Raw genomic sequence first — 14,593 nt, forward strand, 5'->3', positions numbered from 1 at the left:
GCTGGAGGAAGCTAGGGGGAAACTCCATGAAAAAGCCCAGCTTCCTTCCATGTCCGACGTGAGGTGGAAAACAGAGAGGAGTCCGAGGAAGTCCCACCGCTGTGCCCTCCAGGGGGCTGGAGAGACCGAGAGGAAGCGCAGAAGGCGGGGCGCAGGGGGGGACTCCTGAAATGACCAGACTGCCAGACTACTAGAAGTTTGTGGACAGGAAGGTTTCCGTGCCTCGCGTCGACTTAGGGAGCAGGAACTGCGCTGCGATTTCTTGTGTTCACTCGCTCCCCCGAGGATGCTTTGCTTTGCGGTGCGGTGAGCCCGCGCGGCCCTGCGCCCCGCCATGCGCCTGCCGGCCGCCAGGTAGGCGAAGGCGGGCGGCGTGCAGCCGGCGCTCCACGCGCTCTGGAAGCTCCAGCAGCCCCCGAACCCCAAGCATGAGCCGCCCAGAGGGCAGCCAGGGCAGCTGCAGCGGCCGTGCTGGAGGTGCTGAGAAGAAGATGCTGAAGTGCGTGGTGGTGGGCGACGGAGCGGTGGGCAAAACCTGCTTGCTGATGAGCTACGCCAACGACGCCTTCCCGGAGGAGTACGTGCCCACCGTGTTTGACCACTATGCAGGTAAGAAAAAAAAAAAAGCGGGAACCTCTCTCGCTGTCCTGGCGCAAAGTGAGGGAGACGACCCCCCACCCCCCTCCCTGCCCATCATAGGGTCCTGACTTGGTGGCTGGAAAGCCAGCGCGGGGTGGGTGGGGTGGGTGGGGGCGCCCTGGCAGGTTCTTCGTGGTTTGGGACAATATACAACCGAAGGTTTTGCTGGGACTATGAGGAAAATTCGTTCCTCTGTTTGTATGGGATCCACTTAAATAAGTGAAGAATCCTGGGGAAAACTAGCCTCCCTACACTGCCTTTAGACTTTGGGGACCAGAAGTTTTACTTCACATTTGCCTCAAGGTTCATTAACTTTTATAGGGTGAATATATTTTTCAATGTACTGGGATCGTGTCACCAGAAAAAAAAAAAAAAACTATATTCCTACTAAACACACTAGTGAAAGACCTTTTCTTGCTACATTTTTGTCTTCTCACCTCATGCCATTCTGAATCAATAAAAGTGATGGTTATTCAGAACAAGTATTAAGATCAAAAAGCAAAACCCTCTTTTTTCTACAGTACTTGATGCCAAAATGCTGTACTTTGATTTTCCTGGAGTTGTGGTTGGGGAAAAAAGAAATGTTTAAAAGGTTTAAAGTATCAATTAGGAAATCTGTATCTTGGATTTAAAGAAATGATTTCCAATTGCTAAGTTCTTTTTTTTTTTAAGCACAGATACAAATAAAATGGTTTTAATGTGTGTCCCAAAAAGACAACTGGAGCCTAAAATATTTTAAAACGCAACAGTCACAATTTAATTCCTCCATGGATTTGGGGCTTTTGAGTGTTCTCAAGTTCCCAAGACTGGAAATTCGCATCATCAAAATTTCCTCATTTTGATTTTGACTTTTTCTTTTTAACTTCTAAAAACAGTCTTACCACGCTTCTCATCTGTACATCCGTGAAATTCTAGAAGCTTGCAGCAGCTTAGGTTTTATACGATTTTAAACTTAGTCATGGGCACACTGAGTTAACAGAGATTTGAGAGTTGGAGAGAGGATTTCTCTTCCTTTGCCCTGGCTTCAGATCAGGATCAGCAGAGAGGAAATGACCGACAGGAAACCAGGGTGAGTGTTTGCTTTGCTCTGTGGCCATGAAAAAGGAAAAAAAAAAAAAAAGAAAAAAGAACTCCCTCTTCTTTAGGAAGTAGCTTCTTTTCTAGAGTAAGACAATCACCTAAGTGTTTCTTCCTTCAATGTATCCATGATTTACAACAATATTACATAGCAGACAGGAAGCGATCCACAAGAAATATGGTAAATATTCTCCAACAAGTTTTCCATATTTGTAGAAATTATGAGCAAGTTTTAATGCTAGATCTCAAAATAAGCATTCCCAGTGAGCAGCATTTTAATAAGAACAGAATAACAAGAACAGACTTCCATCTTGAGAGAAAAAAAAAAAGCTAATGGTATGGCTCTGTGCTTTGAGAAAGTTCATCTAGTTCTGATCCTGAAAGTATCATAGCAAAAGTTATTTCCTCTCCTTATGTCTGCCAAGAAGAGAAAATTAGCTAGGACCTTATTTCAAAAACTTTTAGATCAAAAGTGGAAACTCAAAACCTACTAAAAGGAGAGACTTCAAACGCTTAGGAAAATTATTTATCCCAATCATTATCAACAGGATGAACCAATTTATAGAAGTCTCAGGAAGAAAGAGAATAAATACATCTTTGGAAATAAATTGACCTATTTAAATTTAAAAATAAAGCATTAGAGCCAGGGCCTATTGGCCCATGCCTGTAAACCTGGATACTCAGGAGGCTAAGATCTGGCACTATTGTCTCCAATTAAGCAGCAATGTAAAGGTATGGTTCAAGGGATAGAGCACCAGTCTTGAGTGAAAAAGCTAAGGGATAGCACCCAGGCACTAATTTCAAGCCCTAATATCAGCACAGAAAAGAGGAGAGAAGAGGAAAAGAAAGAAGAGGAGAGGAAAGAAAAGAAAGAGCATTAGGAATCAAACCAAGGCTGACCTACCACTAGATTCTGCTAGAATCTACTTATTTTATATTCCAATCCTGTATACACTTAATGGCATTTGAGCCTTAAAACTTCTCACAGACTGACTGTATTCTTTCAGCTCCCAAGAAAGCACAGTCACTATGCCCAGAGAAGTCTTTGCATATAGTAGATATCTGTGATGATGGTTGCTAGTGACACTTTAAACTTCTTCAAGTATCCAGAGCCAGTATTCAGTACCTAGGCCCTACCCTGAAATGACAACCTGCAATTTCTTTCCAAGTCTTTAGAAAAGTGAAAGGTGAAGTCAAAGAGAGTCCATCCTGTGAGGATTTTTCTCTAATGATTTGCCCATCCTAGCCAAGTATATACATAATAGTAAAAAAATAAAATAGAAGTACAGCACTTTGCTGACAATGACCACTGAAGACACATGACATTTACTCTGTAGCCTTGAGCAAGTTACTTAACTCCTCTCTGCTTCCATTATGACAAAGTAAAAACAGGACAATAAAGGTGTTGGCTTGTTTGTGAAAACAAAATGACTTCATATACATTTTCAATGCTTGACAGGTGATGTCAGGTTTGTTTGGTAGCTATTATTGAGACTAAGGCTTGTACAGTCACATACACTGTTCTAATACTGAATTAAAAATGGAATTCAAAGATTAGAAATTGGCCTGGTCTGGTGAACATGTCTACCAGCTATTTTGGAGGCCAGGAGTATGAGGAATACAATTTTGAGGCTACCCTGGAAAAAGTTAGCAAGGTCCCATCTCAAAAAACCAAAATACAAACAAAGGGGCTGGGGGCATGGTTCAAGTAGTAGAGTGCTTGGTTAGCATGGGGGAGGCCCTGAGATTCAACCCCAAATACAAAAAGAAAGAGAGACGGAAGTGAAGGAAAGGAAGGGAAAGGAAGGGAAGGGAAGAGAAGGACATAAGTCCAAGGGTATGCTCTAGAAAGAAGAACGTGATGGAGTGTATTACTGTCCATGTAAAATAGCAACCATGTCGCTATTGATCATCGACACACAGGTGCTGGTGGCTCACACCTGTAATCATAGCAACTCTAGAAGCTGAGATCTGAGGATTGTGGTTCACAGCCAGCAGGGCAGGAAAGTCCGTGAGACTCTTATTTCCAATTAGCTACCAGAAAACCAGAAGTGGAGCTGTGGCTCAAGTGGTAGAGCACTCTCCTTGAGCTGAAGAGCTCAAGGACAGCACCCAGGCCCAGAGTTCAAGCACTATGACCCCCCCCCCAAAAAAAGAATAACAACATGTAGATTAACATTAGAGTTTTACATGAATGAGGGCAAAAATAACTGAATCCTGGTTTTATCCCTTCCTCCTAACTGGCACAGTTCAAAAGTCCATCTACTCCATGTGCCTTTCCTTGTTTTTCTAAGGAGAATTCCTCCATCTATCTTTAATCACCTCCCAAAATGTGTCTGCCTCTCTGGGGCACATCTCCCCGCCACTGTGCTGTGGCTAATATGTTTCCTCACTTTTCCACCCCTACTGTGTCCTGAGCACCTTCCTTAAGTAATGTTTTTGTTTTTTGGGTGGTCCGGTCGTGGGGCCTGAACTCTGGGCCTGGGCACGGTCCCTCAGCTGAGGAATCGAACCCAGGGCCTCATGCATGCAAGGCAAGCACTCTACCACTGAGCCATCTTCCCAGCCCCTGAGCACCTTCCTAAAAGAAAAGAGTTAGGACTTGCCAGATCCAGTCCTGATTTGGGTCTGTTGGAAACCTGTGGATGTTCATTTAATCCTCTTCTTAAAAACACTTTCTTCACTTGGGTTCCAGCTTCTCATGTTCTTACTCTACTCAGCTGCAAAGCTCTCTCCATCTTCTTTGCCACTTTCTCTATCTCTTCTCAACAAGTAAATGACTTACAGAATTGTGTGCGTAGGTTTTTACACTGGGGTACACAATGAGTACAATAAGCTTCCATTGAAGTGTGCTCACAATGCACCTGACTTACCCTTCCCATAATCTTCTCTTTCACAGCATGTGACTAAGGCTCTTTCCATACTCAGCAACCTGAGGGCTCTGTGGTCAAGCCCCATCACGTTTGGAAATTCACTGTAAGCCCATGTAGCCAAGCCCAGATTGCCTGTGCAGGAAGTTAACACAATTCATGGAAAAGAGGAAAATTCAGTTACTCTATCAGCTGAGGGAGATATAAAAGGAAGTTGTGTACACAGAGAACTAGAAGCAGTTCTAACTTTTTCCACCAAATAGAAATCAGCCCAATAGCTCAATAACGATGTGCATATGATCAGATAAAATGATGCTTATTCAAATGAACTCCAAGAAGTGGATGCAAGAGGGGCTTTTTACTTTTTGCGGTTCTTTTTTCCCCCTATTTTTCCCTTTTGTCATTGTATTTGATTTCTGTACCTTTTGGCTTGTATGTAAGATTATCTGATTTGGGGAAGGGAAAGCACAGAAACAGTGGGACAAAGGGTGAACTAACCCAGCAGGGTTATTCACTAGACACTATGTTGAAAACGAACTATACAACTTGGAGGGAGGGAGCCTAGGAGAGGGAAACCTGGGAGAAAATGAGGGAGGGATGACATATAGACTCAATACCTTAAATAACTTAAATAACTTAAATAGCTTAAATAACTGTAACCCCTCTGTCTATCACCTCTACAATAAAAACAAAAATAAAATAAAGAAATCAGCCCAAGGTAGAACTCAGCCACAACCATAGTGTCTAGAACAGAGGGGAACTGTGCCCAATCCACAGTAATGGGAGGATTCATAAAATGACCAAGATTGAATAAAAACCAAGTCAGAGATCTACAAAGAGCTGTGAGAAGGGCTAGGAATGTAGCTCAGTGGAAGAGTACTTGCCTAGCAAGCAAGCACAAGGTCCTGGACAAAGTCCTGAGTCCCAGGATTGCAAGAAGACTAAAGAAAATCCTGTTCTAGGATTGGCCACTACACCCACTTACTGGTCCCTAATCCCATGGTGTGTGGCTGAAGTGAACAGACACTATGCTCAGGCTTTTAGTTCTGTATAGCCTGGCTCCTTTCACTGTGTGAATTATACAATGCTTCATAAATTTGACTCTTCAACTGTCCATTGAAAGTAGATTCCAGTAAACCGGTTTGGGGATAGCTTTCACAAAACTGCCTACAGCAACTAAACACAAATATTAACCCCGTGACAGGTAGTCCTTGATCCTGTGTGTTTCATATTGCAGTCTGTAGGGCTGCTGTCCCCCTGTGGTGGACCCTCCCTTCCCCTGGGAGGTCAAAGTTCTCTGCATCAACCAGCCTAATGAGAAAGAACATGGAGATGCTTGAATGGAGTCTCATGGACCAGGAATGGAAGAGGCAGTCAGTTCTAGTCCCTCTCCATGGTAGATGCCACCCAATACCCTTACACATTTTTTTCTACATATAAAATGAGCTCACCCCTTTTCCCAGAGGGGCCACCCAGGATCCCATGGTAAAACTGCCACCAATACCAAAAGTCCAGCATCAGTATTATGGTCCGCTCAATGTGATCTATTGATGGTTCCCTGTGGTTGAATGAAAGACACAGTTTCCCACCCACACATACCATCATCACTTATAAGATGGAGGAACAATAATGGAGTGACCAAAATACACCAGCTCATTCAGAGAGAGAAGAATTGGAGGTATCGTGATAGACTAATAGAATCCTGATGGCAGGCTCCATACAATGAGGAAAAGCTCTTCATGCAATGCTAAATCTGCCATCTGAGAGAAATACCTTGCTGCATTGCTGTCAACTTTTCTTGGCTCAGTTCTCTGGCACATTCCTGCTCCTTGTCCATTATCCTCCATGCCCGCCCCCCATCTGAGCTGAGTCTTAAGGTATATGATTTTCTTGGGGGCTGCATAGTTTTCTCAGCTTACTTCTTGATTGTATAATGTGGGGCCGGCATTCACTTGTTATTTTATAGTCTTAAACATCCGTTCTCACTTAAAGAAGTTTCTTTGGAAATACAATTCTCTCAGATGTTTACCAGGTCTCTAGTAAACCAGTAATCCCAAACTGTCTTTCCTTGACATACTTCTTAAGTATGGCTTATTTGTCCATTTCCTTTTGCTTTCAAACCAACAACAGCTACTTTGAGGCCACATGGAACAGAGCTTAGACAAGAATGCCACACCTCAGATCACACCAATGACACAGAACAGATTCTCCTAATTAAAAAGATATTTGTTGCTCAAGTTCTTTTTTCTTTTATCTTCTATCTGTGGCATCAAGAAACAATGGTCTTTTCGTTCTGTAATGCCATTGATAACTGTGTTCTCTCTATCTCTGTTTTAGGAAAACAATTTAGTTCTTCCCTGTCTTGCAATGTCTTGCTAAACATATAAGGTAATAATTAATGCACACTGATTCCAATGGCTTATTATGCTAGTCTCTTCATAGAGGGCTATGGAGTTACCGGGAAGTAAATTGACCATCCAGGTTTCACAGATAATAGTTTCAGAAAATATTTTGCCACAGTACAAACACATACCCTCATCTATCCAGTCTCTGTTTTCTCAACATCTGTCACCCAACAACTAAGCTAATTATATACTTTCTAGCTTTGTGTAGTGATACCTCACATGACAAGGTAGGTTAACATACTGCAGTAAGTGCAAACATGTAACAGCTCCAACCAGTGGAATCCTCTTTCATTATTATGTGAGTTTGGGTCAGCTTTTCAGGCTGACAAGATAGATGTTCTGTGTGGTCGCTGGAGGGTTGATTTATTTCTATCTTTGGCTGTCATCACACAGGACTTTTGGGGTGCAATTCTGTAATCAACCATCAGTCAGTAAGAAGTAATTTTAAAAAGATGTGCATATCAGATGCCTTGTCTTGAGAGTTCCTAGTGGATTATGTAACACAGAAGTAGCCTTGAGAGTATCTCAGAGAACCACTAGCGAACTCCTACATAAGGATCCGAGGTGCTCTCAAATCAGCTCTGTATCCATAGCTGACACTGGAGACAGACCCTGGAAGAAGCAGGAGGCAGAGTATCAGCAAGTACTGGGAGAGTAATACCCAGGAGCGCAGAGAAGCCTGTGAGTGGCCTGTGGAAATTGGAATGCAAAACAGTGGGAGGGGAACCAGGCCAGCTTGGTGCACCATATACCAGCTGCTGGAGGAACCACCTGGAGCGTGAGCCACAAAGCTGCTGAGATTGCTGTCCATAAAACCAACCATCAACACGACTATAAGACCTTGGGAGGAGCCACCCAGGAAAGTTATAGAGCACCTTCTCTCCTGGGAAGAAGCAAAGGAGTCTTAAAAATCAATCAATCAAACAAACAAACAAAAAACAGGAAGAGCCTGAGAGCCTGAGGGTAGTTGGGTGCCGTTCAGCCTTGGAAACTATTATTGTTCTTCCATGTTCATCCAGCTCTGTGATTATGAAAGGAACAGTAAACATCTGTTTCTCCTCTGCAAATCCTTCTGTTCTGCTTCTTGCTCTGGCTTAACATTTGGGAGAAAGGAGAAAAAAAAAACAAAATAGGGAAAACAATTGAGTACTTAGTCCCAAAACAACCTCAATATAGGCTAGAATCTGGGGTCCTGAAAGATGGAGTATTCACGTAGTGGAACAGGCAGGAATTGTATAATTGGGCTTACCCACTCACATCTGGATAGCCAGTTGACAGACATTCCTGCTGGAGTCTCTCAATGGAAATCCATGTCAGGCTATCTTAATATAAACTGACAGATGTGGCCTGTAACCATGATCCTACTTGCCAGCAAGAGAGAAATGACTTGGTGTGACCTGAGCACAAAGCTCCATGGGGAACAAAATTGGGCACCAGAACAAAATTGATTTTTTTAAATATAATATTGAAGGAGAAGGAGGAGAAGGAGGAGGAGGAGGAGGAGGAGGAGGAGGAGGAGGAGGAGGAGGAGGAGGAGGAGGAGGAGGAGGAGGAGGAGGAGGAGGAGGAGGAGGAGGAGGAGGAGGAGGAGGAGGAGGAGGAGGAGGAGGAGGAGGAGGAGGAGGAGGAGGAGGAGGAGGAGGAGGAGGAGGAGGAGGAGGAGGAGGAGGAGGAGGAGGAAAAAAGAAGAAGCAGCAGCAGCAGCAAATATTAAGTTGCAGGATATTTCCGATATTTCAGGCCCTGTGCTACCCTAGCCATCTTGCTCGAATTTCACATTATCTCTAGATATGCTTGTTTCACAGGTGAGAAAACTAAAGTTCAGTGACAGAGTTGGCACTCAAATCTATCAGGTCACATGTTGTCTTCCAGTGAGAGGTCAGACCACCCAGATGAAAGTGAGATCCCTTTCCAAACTTGTTCATTTACTCTTGAGCTTTTATCTTGTTCATTTAATTATCTATTGCATTCTCCCTCTAAATTATACAACTTGCAGAAGGCAAGGTTCTTTCTGTCTTCTTTACTCTGATGTTTCCAATGCCCAGGAATGAACCCACAACTTAATAGCCATCTAGAAATGTTTGTTGAATGACCAAGTGAATGAATGACTTCTGGAGTCTGACCGTCTTTAACCATTGCACATCACTGATGGTAGCATGGTGTGTGAACTATCAGAGTGCTTTTCAACAGTGCAATTATTTTTATTCTCCAAGATATTAAAAGGATGTATCCAAAGTATCCTGAACATACATGCAAAAAGATTGCATGTCATGTTTAAAACTTACAAAATAGCTGGGAAGGTGGCTCAGTGGTAGAGCGCTTGCCTTGCATGCCTGAGGCCCTGGGTTCGATTCCTCAGCACCATATAAGCAAAAGAAAAAAGCCAGAAGTGGCACTGTGGCTCAAGTGGTAGAGCGCTAGCCTTGAGCTGAAGAGCTGAGGGACAGCTCCCAGGCCCAGAGTTCAGGCCCCATGACCGGAACCCCCCCCCCAAAAAAACTTACAAAATACTATGTAGAAAATGAACTCTGCAACTTGTGGGCAGGGACGGGAGGGAGAAACTGGGGGGAAAATAAAGGGGTAACATTGTCCAGAAATAATTGCACTCACACATTAAAAAAGAACTGTACTCACATTTGACTTATGAAATGGGAACCCGTCCATATAACGCCTTAGTAATAACAATAAAATTATATTTGAAAAAAACTATTAAAAATGCTAAAAACTGATTAAAACTTATTAAAAGGCAAAGCTTCCAGAAAAACTTCAAACTTGTGCATTCTCAGTGCTTTATCTAGGCAAAAAAAAAAAAAAAATTGTTTTCCTAATTATATGAAGGATCTGTTTTATCTCTTCTTTTCAATACCTAGAAGCAAAAAGGAAAAAAAGAAAAAAACTCAATGTCTTAAAAGATACACTGTAGAACTCATTTTTCTAAATAATGAGGGTAATTAAGAGTAAAATAACAAACAAGTAATCTCAATATGTATCAATGTATAAGCCTCCTAAAATCATGAATGATGTTTATAAAAACACAACTATTCATCTCATACAAAGTATAGCAATTTTCAGCTGGTATGCTTGTAAGAAAGGCTGTGAATATGTTCATCTACCCTAATAATGGGGCTCTTACACTTGTCAAAGCAAAAGCTAGCAGTAAAGAAAAAAGGCTGTGCATTTCTCTTTGGGATTCTTTCCCTCTACTTGCTCTGAAACCTAAATGCTTCTTTCTGACTAAAATGAATTTCTTATGACATTTGCAATAGTTCAAGCTCTGGTAAATAAGGGCCCTAAGAATTTTCCATAGGGAACCTGTTTCTAACCAAACTTCTCAAAAGAAACAGAAGTGGATGTTAAATCTTAAGGGTCAATATTAGACCTCAACCTGGTTAAAGAAATTCTGCTCTATTCATTTCATTCATCCATCTCTCAATAATGCTCTCTTCCAAGTTCTTTCTGTTCAATTAAACTGAATCTCTCAGCCATTTCCTCTCTGCCAGGCTCAGCCACGATGGCGAAAAACTCATTATCATCTTCAAAGAATGGCTCTTCATGTGTTTGAAGAGCAAGGAAATTTCCATCCGTGATATACTCTAGCTCCCTGCATAATAACCCTATTCTTTACCCTCTCCCTTCCTTTAAGGGGGAGCTTCTCTTGGATTCACTTTATGTCAGACACAGCCATTTTACATTTCAAAACTACAATTGTTTTTGCAACTTTCCTGTAGGAACAGGTGTTGTGCCATGGCTACATGCCATTCTGATGGGATGGAGAAGTCTAGAGTACACAATCTCTGTTTTGATTTTTCCCTTGCTATTCAATTTAATTGAGGTGTACTTAACTAAATACAGCAAACTGAAGCCACTACTATAATACAATATAATATAATATAATAGATCTCCCTCCAATGAACTCCAGGCTTATCTACATAATATCACACTAGGGCTTTCGAAAGATAGGATTTATTGTTTTGGATCTTGGAATTCATGAGTTATGAGATCTTTCTATATGGCATATCAAAGAGCATATGCAATATTAGCTCCTTAGGTTGAACCCAACTTTGGTTTTTACAGGAGACATTTGGATCACTGCACTCACCACCATAGATGATTGTTCTTTATAGTTCTGGATACCCTTAGCAGCTTAACAGATACTCCTGTCTTACTAGGACATATTCTATTATAAATCACAAGTTATACAAAGTTACCTTAACACTTCATTCCATTTACGGCAATTGATAAATTAAATAAAAGCATTAAGGCAAGCATGGTGCTACATGCCTGTAATATCAGCTACAACTATTCAGGTATTACAGAAGAATTATGGTTCAAGGCCAGTCCAGGCAAAAGTTAGGAAGAGTCTATCTCAACAAAAAATAAAAAAGTTTTTTTAAAAGGGTGTGGGGGGGGGGGGGTCGGGAGGATTAACCACAGGACTCAAGTGGTAAAGCAAGAGTGAGGCTCAGATGGGAAGAGGAAACAAAGGAGGAGGCTACAATGCTTGATAAGAAATGTACTCATTATCTTGCCCATGTAATTGTAACTCCTCTGTATGGTATTTTCACAATAAAAAAAAAAAAAAAGAGTGAGGCTCAGTATTACAAAGAGGAAAAAAAAGACTTTTTTTAATGCTAGTCCTGGGCTTGAACTCCGCATTGTGCCTGAGCTTTTTTTGCTCAAGGTTAGCATTTTACCACTTGAGCCATAGCTTCTCTGGTGGCTTTTTTGTTGGTTAATTGGAGATAAGAATGTTGTTGAGGACCTGAGCTGGCTTTGCACTTCAATCCTCAGATTGAAGAAGCTAATATTACAAGCATGAGCCACCAACACCTAGCCCAGAGTAAAGCACTTTGAAGGATCTGCCTACAGAATTATTCATTTGTCCATTAAAAGATACTAATTTTTTTTTTTGCAAATGGGTACCAGAAATCTTTGAACAAAGTATGTGACATGTGCCCTCAGCACATTTAATGTTCATCATTTTTCTCTTCAGGGTTCTTAAAATCATTCATTTGCTCATGAAAGACTGTGTGTGTTCTATTCCATTGTTTGGTGCTCCCTCACTCATTCTTCAAAGGTTCCCAAACTTTCCTTGACATGTACCTGAAAACTTCTCCTCCCACCCTACATGTAGTGAATTCCACAAGAGGGCAATTCATGTCTTCAAGAGAAAGGCAATGGCGTGCATGCCGACTTGAGGAACAGCTCCTGACAAGCCTAATTGAAATGATATGCTTTATCAAGGAAAAGATTCAAGAAATGCTTTTATGGTATATGTGAGAACCCTAGGAATTCATTTATGGAAATCACTCTGGAATGCAGGGTGAATAAGAAAGAACTGCCTATTTCTTCTTTGGCGAATTAATCAGTGATGCGTGAGAAATAACATGAGTCTGTCCTAGAAGCAATGTCTAGCAAATCTATGAGAAGACAAAAATTAAGTAAAAATTGCCCCTGTGGATTATTCTCTCAATCTTAAACCTATGAGAGTTTTCCTACGAAGCTCCTCAGAGGCTGGGCATTGAGACATATTGGGAGGCTGAGGTAAGAGGATTCTGAATTTGAAGCCAGTGTGGGCTACAGTGTGAGATCCTGTCATACAATTTTAAAAGAAAAAACCAATAACATAACAAGGATCTTAATAACATAACAAGATCTTTAGTATCCTTGCTTTGTTGTAGGTAGCAAGCCTATCCTATTACTATTATATTCTCCTTGTTTTTGTCCCATTTTGGTTGCAAGTCTCAGAAAACAGAAAGTTCTATGTATTCTAGGGTAAAAAGTCAGCCCAGGAGCTCTCTGGTCCCTGGAATCTCAGAGGGTGGCTCCATCTCACTGCCCAAGAGAAGTGCTTTAAAAAAAAGTTTTTATGAGCATAAATTTGTATTAGCATGAAGGGGTTCTATTGAGATATTTGGCTCCTTATGGGATATTATGGCTCCTTCCAAACCTCCTCTCTCCTCTCCCCTTCTACTTAATAATTTTTCGTGAATTTCATTATGCTATTTCCATGCATATATGCATATGTTTATACAGATATATTCATACGTACAATCATATGTAAAAGGCACCTCTACAGTATTCATACCCATCACCTTCTGCTTTGCCCTTCTACCCACCAACTTCTTACTCCTCAAAAAAAAGTCAAAGCATATTGTGATTTTTTTAAGTCTAGAGTCTATATACATGAGATTTTTCTTTCTGAGCTTTGCTTATCGCTAGCATGATTATCTCCAGTGTAATTTCATTCTTCTTTGTAGTTGAATAATATTCCATGATACATATGTATCAAAAAATTTTATCCAACTATTGGCTGTTTTGTATCTTGATTGTTATAGTGTTGCTATAAACATGTTTATAGTAGAAATCTCGGTGTCATTTTGATTTACATTTCCTTTATAGCTAAGGATGTTGAGCAGTTATATCTTTATTGGTCATTTGTACCTTTTGAAAAGAAGTATTACTTTTTTTCTAACTCCCTCTCTCCTTATTTTTTCAAAAGTATTACTTCTTTTCAAACAGTATTGGCCATTTATACGTGTGTGTGTGTGTGTGTGTGTGTGTCTGTCTGTCTGTCTGTCTGTCCATCTGTCTGTGTCCTGTCCTATGGCTTGAACTCAGGGCCTGAGCATTGTCCCTGAGCTTTTTTGCTCAAGGCTATCCCTCTACCACCTGAGCCACAGCTCTACTTCTGCCTTTTGGTAGTTAATTGGAGTTAAGAATCTCATTAACTTTCCTGCCCAGACTTGCTTCAAAAAGAGATCCTCAGATCTCAGCTTCCTCAGACACCACACCCAGATATACTACTTTTAAAACAGGTTTTTCCTGAAGTGCTGGTTTATTAAACAGAATGCTCACTGAATGAGAGAGACCTCGATAATTCTAAGATCCGCATGTTCAGTCAAATAAAAGGTTCATTTCAACTTCATTTCCACAACTCCTTCCCACCTCATGGCTACTATCTTTCAGTGGCTAAACATGAAGAAATGCAGTGAGCAAAACTGAAATCTTTTCCTGTGTCTAAATATTATACTGTTCTGCTTGATCTCGGGGCAATAAAATTCCTTTTTCTATACCTCCTTGCCTGTTGTCTCTCAGCTAAATGATAGCCACTCAGCACCTCTTTTATCCAAATGAGGCAAGCCTCTTTCCCCACAATACGTTGGCTTATAATAGGCACTTAGTAATAAGTGTTGATTATATTCCCAATACCAGAGAATAATCATAAAGCATATAGCACTTTTCCCAGTATTAAAAACAAAACAGATACTCCACTGATGAGAACTGTGTTGTATAGCTCCCATGGATCACTAGTTTTGAGCCCACTCAGGGTCAGTGCCCATGACTGGCCCATGCACGTGCATGTGCGCGCACACACACACACACACACACACACATACAAGAAACACACACACACACACACACAGCAGCCTGATCTTGTGTTGACTCTGAATCTCCATAGAATGAAGGCAAAACAACACAACTCTTTCCAAAAGCATTTGATTCTTGGTCTCTTCAAGGCTGTGTACCTGAAAAATGCAAAGGAGCAGGGAAGGAAGGAGAAATAATTCCTCCTGCTCTCAGCTCACCTAGTGCTGTTGA

The 14,593-nt window shown here is 41.3% G+C and overlaps 1 protein-coding gene across 1 annotated transcript in view; it reads left to right on the plus strand.

The window, feature by feature from the left end:
- The first annotated feature begins 333 nt into the window (after positions 1-333).
- Positions 334-14,593, plus strand: part of Rhoj (ras homolog family member J) — a 91,271-nt gene continuing 77,011 nt past the window's right edge. Inside the window, exon 1 of the mRNA XM_042682534.1 lies at positions 334-609. Coding sequence (XP_042538468.1) covers positions 429-609 — 181 coding nt within the window. The 5' untranslated portion in view covers positions 334-428. The remainder of the gene's footprint in view (positions 610-14,593) is intronic.

This window comes from Dipodomys spectabilis, unplaced genomic scaffold, assembly GCF_019054845.1.
Source record: "Dipodomys spectabilis isolate Male_0828 unplaced genomic scaffold, ASM1905484v1 ptg000073l, whole genome shotgun sequence".
Lineage (NCBI taxonomy): Eukaryota > Metazoa > Chordata > Mammalia > Rodentia > Heteromyidae > Dipodomys > Dipodomys spectabilis.